Source organism: Sarcophilus harrisii, chromosome 4 (genome assembly GCF_902635505.1).
Source record: "Sarcophilus harrisii chromosome 4, mSarHar1.11, whole genome shotgun sequence".
Taxonomy (NCBI): Eukaryota; Metazoa; Chordata; class Mammalia; order Dasyuromorphia; family Dasyuridae; genus Sarcophilus; species Sarcophilus harrisii.
The window spans coordinates 13,390,001-13,405,438 of NC_045429.1; the positions used below are offsets into that span (position 1 = coordinate 13,390,001).

The 15,438-nt window shown below is 42.4% G+C and overlaps 1 protein-coding gene across 2 annotated transcripts in view; it reads right to left on the minus strand.

Annotated features, from left to right (window-relative positions):
• Nucleotides 1–15,438, minus strand: part of PGM1 (phosphoglucomutase 1) — a 62,007-nt gene that overhangs the window by 7,901 nt on the left and 38,668 nt on the right. For both annotated transcript variants that reach the window (XM_031968982.1, XM_031968981.1), the window contains exons 5-7: nt 14,124–14,314; nt 11,133–11,287; nt 9,987–10,102 (exon numbers count right to left, since the gene is read on the minus strand). In XM_031968982.1, the coding sequence (XP_031824842.1) occupies nt 9,987–10,102; nt 11,133–11,287; nt 14,124–14,314 (462 nt within the window). The remainder of the gene's footprint in view (nt 1–9,986; nt 10,103–11,132; nt 11,288–14,123; nt 14,315–15,438) is intronic.

The window sequence follows — 15,438 nt, forward strand, 5'->3', positions numbered from 1 at the left end:
TTGAGAAGCAGGAGAGTATGAAAGGAGAGCACCCAGGATGGCGGAGGACATGAGTCCATGCCCTGGGATGGTCTGGCCACATGCTTGGCCTAGTGGGAGAAGATGGAGAATATTTGGGAGGATCCAGAATAGTCAGAATGATGACTTGGATAAAGGAAGGGATGCCGTGCTCATGTGTTGGTAAACTCGGAGGGATTTCCAACACAATGAACACAATGAACCCAAGTGCAAGACCCCCTTTGCTCCATCGAATTTCTTTGATCCAGAAGAAGAAATTCGATAGAGCAAAGGGGGTCTTGCACTTGGGTTCATAAAGTCAACCACATGAGTCAAGATGGGGAAGGGCTGGCTAGATGGTAAATTATTGGAAGATCCGAGGCATTTAGTGAATTTTGTAAATGGTCAGCAGTGGCAGTGTGCCAAGCAAACACTCTAATGGGGTCTTGGGTTGCAGTAAGAGGTGGAACTTCCAGAATGGGAGGTCCTTGCTCCCATGGTCCCACTCGTCTCTGCCCACAGTAGAATCTGTCTGGAGGAATAAATTCAGTTATTGGGGACCACATTTTTGGTCCACAATATTGTCTAGAGGAGGAAGACTTGAGGCTGGGTTACATGAGGATGAGTTAAAGAGAAGCTGTGTGGCTCGAGAAGACTGGAGGGAGCCATGTGCCAAATTCGAACATCTGAAGGGTTGCCACATAGAAGAGAGATTAAATGTATATGGCTAGAACCAAAGGTACATTCTAGAATCCTAGTCAACCTGAGTCTCCTCCTTTATGGCTTGATCCCTTCCTTCCTGATGTCATTCCATGAGAAAAGAGACAATGTGAAGGGCCCTTCCAAGATGAGACTCCAATCCCAAGTGGCCCCTGATTAGGACCCTCAGATCTCTGCTTTAGGATTTTGTCCTTTTGTTTGGATGAAAGAGATTGGAAGCAATGGCCAAGTGCATTTTGGAGCGTAAACTACCAGGGGGTTTGGGAATAGAATCTATGATGGATTTGCAGCCAGTGGGTTGGGACCTAAGGCCCTCAGCCCAGTGTCATCTAAGACAAGGGCTCACACCACATTAGGAAGAAAACTTGAGGCCCAATGCTAGAAAGAAATTGCATTAAGATGAGCCCCTCCTTCCTGGAGATTGAGGAGGTAAAGGGGAGAGTGTGCTCCCCTCATGCTGGGGGTCAGGGGAATGTTTATTCATCTGTTCTTGCTAAAAATCCCTTTCTAAAAACTAAAAACTAATTGAGGTTGGTTGTTTAAATGGATCTGGGAAGCTAATCATTGGCAATTAAAGTGGGGGGAGGCAGGTAAAGAGACCTAGCAGAGATGGGGAGAAGGGTGGGACTCAAACCTATAGTACCAGAAAACTCCACCACCACCTCCCAAACAAAATCCCTTTGACATAGGGACATCTCTGTGCCCTTAGACAAAATCAGCCTCACTCTGGAAGAGTGAGGTCAGAGAGACTCAAAACTGGGCAAAATGAGAGTTATATAAGGGCCTCCAGGGCTTCATAGTTCTGAAGGAATCATCCAGCAATCTTAGGCAATCCTGCTGTGTTACAGAAAGGGAAACAGTTTCAGAGCTGGAAGCAAACTGCCTTAGGAGCACCTGGCTGGTAAATGGCACAACCCCCAAGGACTTCCCACCATTGTAGTAGACCTCTTCCCCCACAGGTGCTGCAGTAATGAAGAATGAGCCCTGCTCCCCAAAAGGCTAGCCTAGGAGAGCTGAGCCACTGCCCCCCAGGAGGCGGGCGCCGATCCCTCCAAAAGGGCACAATTCCAAGGGAAGGATGTTTTCCCCCTCCGTTTTTACTGGCCGCCTGGACTTCAATAGCCTCATTTTGAAAGCCCCATAAATTAATAGGTGGCGTATATAAAGTAACCGCCACCAGGGACTAGAAAATTAACAAAATCAATCATACTTTCCTCCAAGCAAGCTACAGAACTCCAGTCCCTGAAGGTTTCAGGCAGCTCCTCAGCCTTTCTGGGGACGCTGCAAAGAGCCTCCTGACATGCAAATTGTGGGGTGGGAATAACTCAGCTATAAATAAGTAGATCAAAAGTTCAGTTAAATATGTACAGCTGCACCCATCCCAGCAAACTTCAGGGATGGAGCCACGCAACTTGCTTAAAAAAATAATTAACCTTGAAGAACTGAAAAGCAACATTTCTGAGGAGAGGGGAGAGGGAAGGAGGGAAGGAGGGAGGGAGAGACAGGGAAACAAAGTCAGAGACAGAGAAGCAGAAAGAACAGAGAGAGAGAGAGATGGAGACAGATAATAAAGAGAAAAGGAAGGGGAGAAAAAAATTAGAGATATAGAAAAGCAAGAAAAAGAAGGAAGGAAGGGAGGGAGGAAAGGAGGGAAAGAGGGAAGGAGGGAGGGAGAGAGGAAGGAAGGAAGGAAGGAAGGAAGGAAGGAAGGAAGGAAGGAAGGAAGGAAGGAAGGAAGGAAGGAAGGAAGGAAGGAAGGAAGGAAGGAAGGAAGTTCCATCACTTATTCAGAAACCAAAATAATAGACAAAAACCAACCATACCGATTTTCAATAAAATTGTATATTTAGTACAAATTGTGAGGAATTATTATCTGACCCTCAGAATGGGCTGCTTTGTGAAGCAGTGAGGTGGCCATCACTAGAAACAGAATTTCAAACAGAACTTGCTAAATCCAAAATGAGTTAGGTCTGTCAGAGATAGGAAGCTAAAATAGATGGAGATCTTGTACATCACAGGAAACTTGCTCTCCTCATCACTCCAACCCAACAAGCATCTATGCTTTGTGTTCAAAAATCTCTTGCATATAAGTATCTCTCAGATCTGTCCATCCAGGCCACAGTTTCCCATCTGAGCTTTAGCCAAAAGGCACCAACTGGACATCTTCAACTGGCTGCCCAGACAGCTCACACTCAGTGGGTACAAAACAGAATTCATCGTTTTTCTCTCTAAAGCCATTTCTTGCCCAAATTTTCTGGCTGTTGAAGGAACCCTGCAACCTTTCAGTCACATAGAAGGGTCATCCTTGACTTTTCCAAACTGTGGTCAAAGTCGTGTGGATTCTACCCCCATGGCTGCCCTCACGTGGCCAGGTGCCTGGTCTAGGACCTCGTCCCCTCACTCAGTCTGACATTGCAACGTCCTCTTAATTGGATTCCCAGATTCCATTCTCTCTCTCTCCTCGTTTTAATCTCCCTATAGATGCCCAAATAATCTGTCTTAAGCAGAAGCACGACCATATTATCACATGCTAAATGAACAGCCTTCAATGGCTCCAAGACAAATCCCCCTGATGGCAATCTAAAGCCTTTCCAGACCCAGCTGGAACAGCCCTTCTAGGCTTCATGTAATCTCTGTGCCATCCAAACTGTGCTCCTTGCTAGTCTCCTGCTTCTGTGCCCTTGATACTAGCAGGGTCCACATTTTGCATGTTCTCCCTCCTCAACTCTGCCTCTTAGCATCCTTCGCTTCCTTCAAGGTTTCATTGCTATCTCCTTCTAGAAGCCCTTTTTTCACATCTTCCTGTAACTTTCAGCTCTGTCTCCCTTCTCAAATTATCATATTTATTTTTATCTTTTTATGTGCTGTGCCAACACTCCTTCAAATAGAACAAAAGTATGTTCTTTGGGGGCCAGAAACAGTTTTAATTTGTATTTGTATCTTTATCAACACTCTCACCCAGTTACTTTCATCTTTCTTCCAATTTCTGATTTTTATAAGGTGTGAAATCCAACCTAATTTATGAAACTCATCAATGTCCCACAACAGGCAACTTGAAACCACCTCATCTTCTCATCCCTTCAATGCCAAACAACTGTTCCCGATTAGCCACCGAGCTTCTATTGGAATTGAAGCAAATTTCATTTCAGTCTCATTTGCTACACTGAAACTCTAGGAGGGTCTAATGCAATCTCCCCTCAGAGCAGATCATCCATTGTCAACAGCAAAACAGGTGCTGTGTCTGCACTGTGGCTGCTTCCTGCGCGTCTGTTCTGAGCGCTGGCAACCTTTAGAAGTGACCTTCTGTGCTACCTTGCTATTTCTACTCTTAACAGTCAACATTTTCTCTATCAGTCAGATGCTTCTGAGCAAAACACCTGGACGGCCACCATCAAGCATTCCCTTTACTTCCTGATCCCATATTCATTTCAGGAACCAATCTTGACACAATTTCCTTTGTGGCCATGTTTGCCCCCAAAGCAATCCAGCTCACTCTCTGTAGTAGAGACTTTATAAGATAACAGTTATCAATGTACTCAGTCAGTGGTTTATTTGTCCAATTCCATTCACTAAGTTATAACTTAATTCAGAAAATAGGGATTCTTCATCCATTTTGGTTTCATTAGGATTATTAGGTGGATCCATTCTGATGGCCTAGAATCCCCCTGTGAAAGCCCTGTAGAATTCTTGGCTTGAAGGGATCAACAAATTGTCATCTGCAAACAGGAGCATAGTAGGTACTTAAATGTTTAGTGATTAGATTTTATCTGTCAGAAGGATCCCTCTTCCATTTGCATTTTGTAAAGGACCGTCCTTCATTCCTCATGATGCTCTTGAGCATCTTTAGTCAGATTAGACTTCAATTAATGAGTCTACAACTGAACTGGCTTATTTTGGTCACCACGTCACACTATTATCTTGTACTAACCATACAATTCTCTTTTCTGTTCATGTATACTGAAATGTTGATGACTGCTAATGTTTAGGCTTTAATAAAAAAATGTAAATGAAAATATTTGGAGCTCCTGGGGGAACGCCTGGAGATAATATTGAATAGTGTTGGCTCTGAAATAAGGGAGACATGGATTCAAATCCTGCCCTGACACTTCCAATCGATTATCACTGAGGAAGACAACTCCCCTTTCCATGCCGAGGATTGCTATCTGAGGTGGTAGCGAAGACCCCTTACAGTGACAAAATCAAAACCCTTTATATATTTACAATTAACTAAAAGCACCAGGTCTTGTACTATATCTTATCCCTTAGACAATTCACTGTCTGAATCCAAGGAAACAATGGGTTAAATGACCTGTGCGGACACAAGAAATCTCTTTACAATGCTTTCACTCAGTTTCAGCTTGCTGGAGTTGGCCCATTGTTCGAGGCTCATGAGATTTTCCTGATCTTGATTCTGATACAGAATCTATCTCCATCTTTCATGTTATCTATCCTGGTTTCTATGATTTTTCTTCAAGCCACTGATTAAAAAAAGATTAAACAGAAAGAGGGCCAAAAGCAAAGCCCTAGAAAACAATGGGAACCCCAATCCAAAAGGAATGGCTCTAATTTAACTTCTCAGGGCTGACCACTCACTAGCACAGTGCTAGATACTGTAGAAAGTTCAATAATAACAGTGGTCATAGGTTTCTTCTTCATGATATCTAAATACCATAATATTGGAGGTCTCCCAGCAGAGGAAGGCCAGAGAGGTCAATCAGGCATTTGTCCCGGAGCAATATCACATATCTGGCACTTTTGGGGCTGAGGGAGGGAAAAGCAATGGCTCCTTGCCCTTGGAATTGCTGTTTAAGCATCTACAGTATCAGTGGTATTTGTCTAGTTGGCTTAATGGAAGTTACCCAACCCTGAGTCTCACCTTTCCTTCTTAAAAGGCTCCAGTTCCTACCAGCCAGAGACTTACTTTATGATTTGATTCATGGATGGGATGGCCAAGGAGTCTTTCAGAATAGTTCCCACTAAACGCAACATTTTGTGCTGGGCAGAATGCTATCAAAACTTCCAAGACAGGTGAATAAACCGCTCCCTCCACGATATCCAATAGCTCATTCCCTTGGAAAGAAGTGAAGGACCTGCAGGCTTGTGCTGGACTCAGAGGGTCCATCAACCCTCAGACCCACAATGACATCAATGACATCAACCTCAGACCCACAGGTCCAGGGCTGGTCAAGACTTCAGTGGTCATGGAGTCCAACCTTCTCGTTTTAAAAACAAGTCTGACTCAAAGCACCAAAAAAGCTAGGTGTTTGCATCCATGTAATGTAGTTGTACGGCAGAAAATTATATCATAAGTGAAACTGCCAATCTCTTTTGTAGATCCTGTTATTTCTTTTTAAATACATACTCAATTAAGTGTGTAACTTTCAAAGTTATCCCATCTGTCTGTGATTCTTTCTGGCCTTTCATCTATTCTCTTCTGTGGGTTTGAAAAATAATATTTCAGGGACAGCTAGATGGGGCAGTGGATAGAGCACAAGTCCTGCAGTCAGGAGGAGCTGAATTCAAATCCAGCCTCAGGTACTTAACACTTACTAGCTGGGTGATCCTGAGCAAGTCACAATTACAATTGCCTTGCCAAAATACAACAATAATAATAACAATGTTTCAATGACTCTCTTTTCTTTTCTTTCTTTCTTTTTTTTTTCTTTTCTATCCCTGGCTCCCATTCAAACCAAATAGAAGAAAAGAGGAAGAAAAACAAAGCCTTTTCTAACAAAAATGCACAGCCAGGCAACCAACCTGCCACATTGCCTAGGTCCAAAACCGTTGATCTCATTCTGCATCTTGAGCTCATTGCTTCTCTGCCAAGAGGTGACTAACATGCTTTATCACCAGGGCCCTGGAATATCACAGCATGGAGCACTACTTTCAAGCCTTTCAAAGGTGGCTTTCTTTTGTGTAGCACCCGATTATAACAACTGGGGAGCTAGGTGGCTCAGTGGATAGAGTCCTGGGTGTGGAGTCAAGAAAACCTAGATTTGAATTTAGGTCCTCCTGAATTCAAATCCAGCCTCAGACACTTATTAGCTGTGTGACCCTGGCTGAATGACTTCAACCTGTCTGCCTCAGTTTCCTCATCTGTAAAATGAGCTGGAGAAGGAAATGGCAAACTGCTCCAGTATTCTGGCCCAAGAAAACCCCAGATGGGATCACAGAAAGTCAAATATGACTGAAAAATGACTGAGCAACACTAACAAATTATTATAATTATTTGGTTGTAAATCTAGAGGCAGTATAATGGGCCCTAAAGTCCACTTGGTCCTTTCTCTGAGATTTTAAGGAGTTGTTTCTTTTTTTTTTTTTTTTTTAAGATAAAAAGTATAAGTTCAATCATAATTATTCCAAAACCCCACTTAGCAAAATTCCTGACATTTCGACTAAGGCCAGGTCTTTCTGTCTTAATCCCCATTTATATCTATCTCTGGCCTTTTTGTGGTAGAGATTTGCTAGAGATCTATGAATAATGTTAAAATCGAGAGAAAGAGAGGACAGAAAGTTGTGGGGGGATTTTTTTTCTTAAGCCTTTGCTCAGTCCTTGAGAAAAACAAGTACACCAGTGGCAAGGGACCAGAGGCTTCTGTTACCAATGCCAGAGGGTCCGAATCTGCCTTCTCTACCCATGGCTCCAACCTACATCCCTTCACTGGCAGCTTTTGAGCTCCAATAGTTTTTGTGGAGTGATTTTTATTGACTCAAATAGGTTTTAAATCACTGATCCAGTCAAAAAGTCTTGTTACCTGACAAAGGTAGTTACTTTTATGGGATCATCAATGGAGTCTCCCTCCTCAAATTTACATTTACAAAGTTGTTGTTATCGTATACATTTTTTAATCTGGTTCTGCTCACATCACTCTGCATCAGTTCCTGTGGGTCTTCCCAAGTTTCTCTGAAACTGTTCCTTTAGTCATGTATTATTCCACAATTTATTTAGTCATCACCTCAATTAAGTGGCACCCTTTGGGTTCCAGCTGGTTTCACTACAAAAGAAGATTTTTGTACCCATGGGTCCTTTCCCTCTTTCTTTGATCTACGATACATCTGATCTGACATCTGAAACGATAAGCTGCTCATGGTACTCTCTGAGTCAAATGGCATAAGAGTCACAAATGCTCTTAGAAAATAACTAGACCCATTCCCAGCTCTGCCAACAGGGAATAAGTATGTCTACTTTCCCATAATTCTTTCAAAAGACATCTTTTTCCTTTTCTGGAGAATTACCCACCTGAAGGGTATGAGGTGGAACCCAAGAGTGAAGTTAATTTGCATTTCTCTCATTATTAGTGATTACATTTATCCTTACACAGTTGTTTGTGGCTTGGATTTCTTCCTTTGAAAATTGCTTTTGAAATGGTTTGTATACATATAAATCTGAATCAGTTCCTTGTATCTCTTAAATAAAAAAACCCTTGATTGGAAAACCAATCACCTCATTTTAAAGATGAGGAAGATGAGAGGTGAAATTATTTGAGCAAGGGCAACACATTTCATGATGGCAGAGCTAGGATGCCAGTCCAGCTCCTTCAACGCAAAATCCAGAGCTCCTTCCACTACAACACACTGCTCTTTTTTCCTGCTTGCCCGGCCGAGGCTGTTCATCAGCCAAAGTCAATAAGCCGGTATCCCTTTGCAAGAGGCAATGGGACAAGTGAATGGAGCACTGAGCTTACAGTCAGGGTTTGAATTTTATATGTGTGAATACACATAAATACATATACATATACATACACACACATAGGCAGATATATTTAGAAATCTGTGTATATATATATGTCTCCCTTTAGAATGAGGTATATATACACTTATACATAAATTTATATTTTAGTTATATATTGTATATATACATGGATACATATGCATATATATATATATGCATACGTATTGTAGATGTATAAATATATACATATCTCCCATTAGGATATATATTTATTTATTCATAAATATACCTGTTATATATAATATATAGTGTATTGAGTATATATTTAAGTTATAAACATATGTGTTATATGTAACTTATTTAGTACATATATTTATATACTTATATATTTTTATATAAGCATATATACTCACAGTCTGTAGGAGAGACAACATGCAAACAACTATATACATCCAAGAGATATTCATGTATTTTATATCTATTTTTTACATAAATATATATGTTAAATTATTACATCATTTAAATGCATTAAACTTAAATATATGGGTTTATACATTTGTTTATATATGGAAATATAGCCTATGTTGTTATAGCAATATATTATCCATAACATATATTTATATTTTATTCCATAGACATATAACCACATACATATGAACCCATCTTGTCTGTATAGAATTGTTTACATGATGTTTCTCCCATTAGAATGTGAGGGCCTCGAAGCCTGGCGGGGAGGGGATTTCTGTCTTTCTTTGTATCCACAGCACTCAGTCCTGTGCCTGGCACATAGTAGGTGCTTAAGAAATGCCTGTTGATTGACTGAACGATCCTATAATCAAAAGTTCGATTTGGTTGCAGGAAGAGCCGGTGCATTTTGGGGAGCAGACACACAGCTACCTGGTATAGACCTCGAGGCAGAAAGACCCGATTTCAAATTTTCTTAGTAATTGATATTTAACCCCAGTCAAGTCATTTAGCCTCTGGCCACTTTTACTTTCCTGCCTATAAAATGGGGATGGATAATAGCACCCAGTGCTCAGGCTGGCTGTGAGAGTGCAAAGAGACATAGTTGGAAGGCACTTTGCAGGTAGGAGAAGGGCCACTAGTCCGTGGCTAAACTGGTTCCCATCAGCTCTGGGCTGAGACCAGAGTACCCTTAACGGTTGCCTAGCAACTTCGCTCGGCCCTCCCACCCTCCCTTCATTTAATGGTAATAAATCATAACATTGTTATTAGAGAAAACTTAGGTCCATTAAAGAGGAAGATTTAAGGCTGTGCTGAAACCGCTCCTTAAAGAAAAACGAGAAACTTTCCTCAGCCTCTGTATTTTTTTCCTGACCACCGGGAGGATGAAGAATGTGTTTGGGCTCGGGATGGGTGGGGGAGGCCCCCAAACTTCCTGCCCTCGGTGATGGGGGGGGTATATGAGGAACACGTTTTCTGGGTGATCAAGAGCTTTTCAGAGGGGGAGCTTCCAGCCAGGGCAGTTATAAATAAATGGGCTCTCGGGGAGGGGGCATCCAGCCCCGTGGCTATTTCTGTCCGGCCACCACCAGTCTAACCTTTCAGTGTTTACAGACCAGCAGTGCTGACTTACCCGTGCCGAAGCTCTCCTCCCCACAGAGGGACAGCTTGTTTGCATCCATCAGATTCCCAAAAAACTTCCAGCCCGTTGGAGTTTCATACAAAGTGATCTTTGTAGCGTTGGCCACCCTGCAGAGGCCCGGGAAAATTGCATCACGTTGGGAAGGAGACGGGGTTCACGGGAAGAGGGAAGTCCCAGTCGTTTTAGTCCCAGCACCCCCTGAGCTGATATACAGGAGTGGACCCGATTCTACCACAGAGCCTCCGGACCACAGTCTGTACTGTCCCCACTGGGGAAGGAGGTGGTCAAGAAAGAGTGAGCCATTGCTCCACAGAAATGGTCATGCACTTACTAGTTGCATGACCAGCCTTCTTACTCCATATATATATATATATATATATATATATATATATATATATGTATATATTTGTTCACATGTTATATTGAATCATAAGCTCTTTGGGCAGGGACTATCTCATGCCTCTTTTTGTAGCTCCAAGAATTAGCACAAAGCCTGGCACATGCTTAATAAATGGTTCTTAATTGATGGATTGACTATGAGCAATCAACTTAACCTCCATTGGTCTCAGTTTTCTCATGTGCAAAGGACATGTAATAATAGCACCTGTCTCCAGGATGGTTGGGATAATATAAAGATGCTTTGTAGACCCAAGAGCTTTCTAGAACCATTTAGGGAAATGTGGCCTTTCGGTTTGCTTCAAATAAAAAATTTTGGAAAAGCCCTCAAAGCCACAGGGCCGTAGGGTCCCCGTTAGATGCTGGATAAGCCGAGTGGGCCCATAAACCAAACATGAGAAAATGGCAGCCACTCAGACCCTCCCCTTCTCCTCAGCGGGGCGAGGAGGGAGAGCATTCCAGGGACTGAAGGATCCCCAGTGAAAAGCCGTGAATGGGGTTGGGAGCTGAAGCCTCCTGTTGTTGGATCACGGGGTGGGGATCCCTGGAGAGGTAGGAAAGGGCTACAAAAGCCCGTAGAGCATTGTGCATGAGCCCGGGGGTTGCCAGGTGGCTGCCGCTAAGCAGCCCTTCCCGTTCTGGGGAAAGGAAGTTGTCAGAATTGCCGGGTTCGGTGCAGGGATGCTGGGAATGCTGGGTCGCCCTGCCCTCCCTCCAAGCCCTTCCCGAGGGGGCACTCACCGGTCCAGGGCCCCGCTGGTGGGCATGCTGCGGGCAAAGCCCCGAACGCCCGTCTGCTGAAAGTAGGGAATGCTGAAGATGTTGGCGGCGATGACGGCCACGGAATCCGAAGGGTTAACGAAGAATCCGTGCTTTCCCAGAATCATGTTTCGATCCTTGGGGAGAAAGGGCATGGAAAGGAAGGCATTTGCATCAAACTGTATGAACTTTAAAAAGGGGATGGAGGGGCCTGGCTTCAGCAAAAATAATTTTTCGCAATAAAATTATAAAATGGAAAATGGATAAATTCCTTCTCCATTGGACGTTTGTTGCTCCCTGGGTTTTTATGGCACCCACCGTGCCAAGCCTTCCATCAATGGCGTACAGTTCGGAAAATGTTTCCAATTAAAATGCAGAAACAAACTCAGCCAGAGCTAGAAGCTCTCTTCTCTCCCGCTGCCTCTCAGGACCTGCTAACCTTTAACCCCCAAGACCTTTTCCCATCTCAGAAACCCACCATTCCTCTGGCCTAGAAGAAATGAGACTTCGATGACAGAGGGAGTGGGAGATGTTTACCCAGTTTGATGGTCCCTGAAGCCATCCTTTATGGGAGGAAAGGAGATTTTTTTTTCTCTCTTTCTTTTTGTTTAAAAGCAGATTTCTTTATTTTTTTTTAGTTTATTTTTAATGCACATTGTTTTATGAATTATGTTGGGAGAGAAAAATCAGAGCCAAAGGGAAAATCATGGGAGACATGAAAAAACAGAAAAAAAGAAGTGAACATGACATGTGTGGATTTATATTCAGTCTCCAGTCCTGAGGTCAGGAAGATGAGTTCAAATCTGATCTCAGACACTTAAAATGTCCTAGCTGTGTGATCCTGGGCAAGTTACTTGATCCCAATTGCCTCAGCAAAACAAACAAACAAACAAACAAACAACAAAAAACAAAAAAATAAAAATAAAAAAATAAAAGAAATAAAAAAACAGTCTCCTCAGTTCTTTCTCTGGTTACAGATGACATTTTTTGTCCAAAGTCTATTGAGATTGGAAAGTAGATTTCTTTAAAGATGGGATCTCTATTTGCAGAAGGCTCTGCCCCCAATCCAATAGACAGCTCAGGACAAAACCTTCCCAAGGGATTGTCTGGAGGTAGCGAGGTGGTTTGGAGTCTGGAATCCAGCCTCAGGTACTTACTAGCCAGGAGATCCTGGGCAAGTCACTTAAGCTCTGACTGCCTTAGTTTCCTCATTTGTAAAGTGGCAATAATCATATCACCTACTACCCAAGGTTGTTGTGTGAATCAAAAATATTTATAAAGAGCTAATCACTGCCCCAAACAAGGCAAGTACTACATAAATGTATGTCATCATTATCTTTCTGACAAGTGACTACATGTGTCTCAGAGAGACACGATATGTAAAGCATAATTATGAAAAGATCACTACCTCTGTCATCTTCTAGAGAGTGAGCTCCCCGAGAGCAGAGACTGGCTGAGTCCATCGGTAGCCCCAGGACTGAGCACAGGGGCTTTTTATATAGGAAGCGCTAAAAAATACTTTGTTTCTTTTTCTTAAAGATAAACTGTTTCATATTCACTCATGAAAAGGTAGGAAGGAGGAGCATGTTGTACCAGAAAGGATGTACCAAAGATCTGGGTTCAAAATGTGCTCCGGCTGCTTTCTAAGCATGTAACTTTCGGTTATTAAGTTCCCCTGACCCTCCAGGTCCTTTCAGGTTCCAAATCCATGACCCCCCCTGCCCCAACCTCTCTGGACATGTTTTCCTTTCTGTACAACAAAGAGAATGGGCCGCCATAACCTCATAAGTCCTTTAATCTGGATCTTAAAACATTGTGCTTAGCAATAAGTTCTAAGGAAAAAACAAGTAGCTCCTGTGGGAATTGGGCAAAGTGGAAAATTAAAGGATCAGTTCTTCAGCTCAATTAATAGAAAAGAATGAACAGGTAAAAACCTATGTTAAAAACTTACAATGTTTTATCCACTTCCAGAGAAATAACTGATGGTCTCTGAGTAATGATGGAATCATACGTGTTTTGTGTGACTGCAAGTGGATAATCTATCCCCAAGTTTTGCCTTCTCAAGAAGTGGGGAAAGGAAGGAGAGAATTTGGAACTCAAAAAAATTTTTAAAAACAATGTTTAAAATGATTTTTGTATTTAATATGAAAGAATAAAAGGATAAATTTTAAATTAAAAAAAAAAACTTTACAATGTGCCAAGTATTGTGCTAAACATTGGAGATACAAACAGAAAAGAGAATTTCTTTTTGGTCCAAACTTGTGATTTCATGGTCATGGAGACTTCCGTGATGAGGGAACTCCCTCCACCAAGGCAGATCAATGTCTGCTTGGCCATCTGTAAGCCTTAGAGTTTCCTGGGACCCTGAGATGAGAAATGTCACCCAGAGTCATAGCTCTCATATATGTCAGAGGTAGGATTTGACCCCAGGCCATGCTGGCTCCAAAGATTTCCCTGCAGATACCAGACTGGTTCAGAGTCCATATCTTACAGAGACGGGCAAAGGTGGCACTAGAAAGCCTCGGACATCTCTGCCAGTCTGCCATACACTGTAGGCTGGCTCAAGGTCACAGAGCCAGGAGGACTAGAAGTGTCAGGAGGACCAGAAGTGTCAGGGGTGAATGCATGGGCTCTCCCCGATGTCAAGGACAGTGTTCAGCCATTCTGGGATAAAACCCAGCCTGCACCATGTTTTGTTTTATAAGGGGAGGGGACAAGGTCAATAAATGGTAAATGTTCATCTCCTATGTTCATCCACCTCCTAGGATCCCCCCAAAGTCCTTCAGAATTCACTCTCCCTTCCTCCACAAGTGTCAGTGTTGCCCCATATTGTTTCTATCCTGGGATTTACTTCAACATGTACATATGATTTCCCTCATCAGAATGGAAGCACTAGGACCTACTCTGACAGTATGCCCATATCTTCAAACCCATGGCACTGAGCCCAACTAGAACTGAAAGGAATCGACTCACCCCGTCTCCATCAAAGGCGGCCCCAAAGTCATGTTCCCCGCTCTTCATGGTCTCCACCAGATCAGCTGCGTAGGTCAGGTTCGGGTCAGGGTGGTGGCCCCCAAAGTCCTCCAGAGGGACACAGTTGACGGCTGAGTTGGCGGGAGCACCAAGCTCTTCACACAAGATCTTCTTAACGTACGGCCCCACAACTGGACAAGGCAGGAAAGGAAAACAAATCGATTGTGAAAATTAATATCTTTAAGTGAATTTAACTCATTCCTTCTCTTTTCTTTTTTTAAATTTTCATTTATTTTATTTTTAACTTAAGGAATAAAAGGAGCATTTCCATAACTTAATATAATGAAAAAGATGATCACACATAAAACTGCAAATGTTTTACTTGCTCTGCATATGTCTCATCAATACCTGGATCTGTATATGGCTCTCCCCTAAGAGAAGAGAAGCTCCTTGAAGGCAGGAACTGTTTACTTTTGTCTTTGTATTCTCAGCAGACAGCAGGATGGCGCATAGTAGGCCCTTAACAAATACTCATTGCCTGGCTGATTGATCAGAGCTATTGGAAACAGGTGGAAGTTTTATACTCTAACCTGGTGTAAAGAAGCTTTCAATACAGATGATGGGTGAAAAAGGGCATACGTGCATGGAATATTAATGAACAAAATCAGGAGTTCAAACCCATTCAATCCAATAAGCCTTGTTAAGTGCCTTCTATGTGCCAGATACTATGTCAGCCACCAAGGATCCCCAAAATAATCTTTACCCCCCAAAAGGTCCTTTTCACTGTATCTCATCACTTATCTGTCACATAGTAGGTGTGTAGTAAATGTTTGCTGAGTTGATTTGTTCACAAAGGATTTGAATGAATAGTTTTCAAAGAAACTACTACTTTACACAGACTGATGCAAAGTGAAATGAGCAGAACCAGGAAAACACTGTATACGGTGTGATGATCAGCTATGAAGGACGCAGCTCTTCTTAGCGACACAATGATCAAGACGCGTACAAAGGACTCACAAGAGAAAATGCTACCCAAAATTCAGCTGAATGGATACTGAAGCCTACTTTTTTCCCCATTCACTTTATTCTTTCTTGTGTTTTTTTCCCTTTTGATCAGTTTCTTTCACAATAATGACTAATATGGAAAAAGTGTTTTACATGATAGCACATGTACAAACTATATTAAATTGGCTAACATCTTTGGAAGGGGAAAGGAGGGAGGAAGGGAAAAATTTGGGGATTCAAAATCTTGTAAAAATTAATAGTAAATAAATTTTTGACATATAACGGGGTGGGGAAGGAAGAATAAAATCCT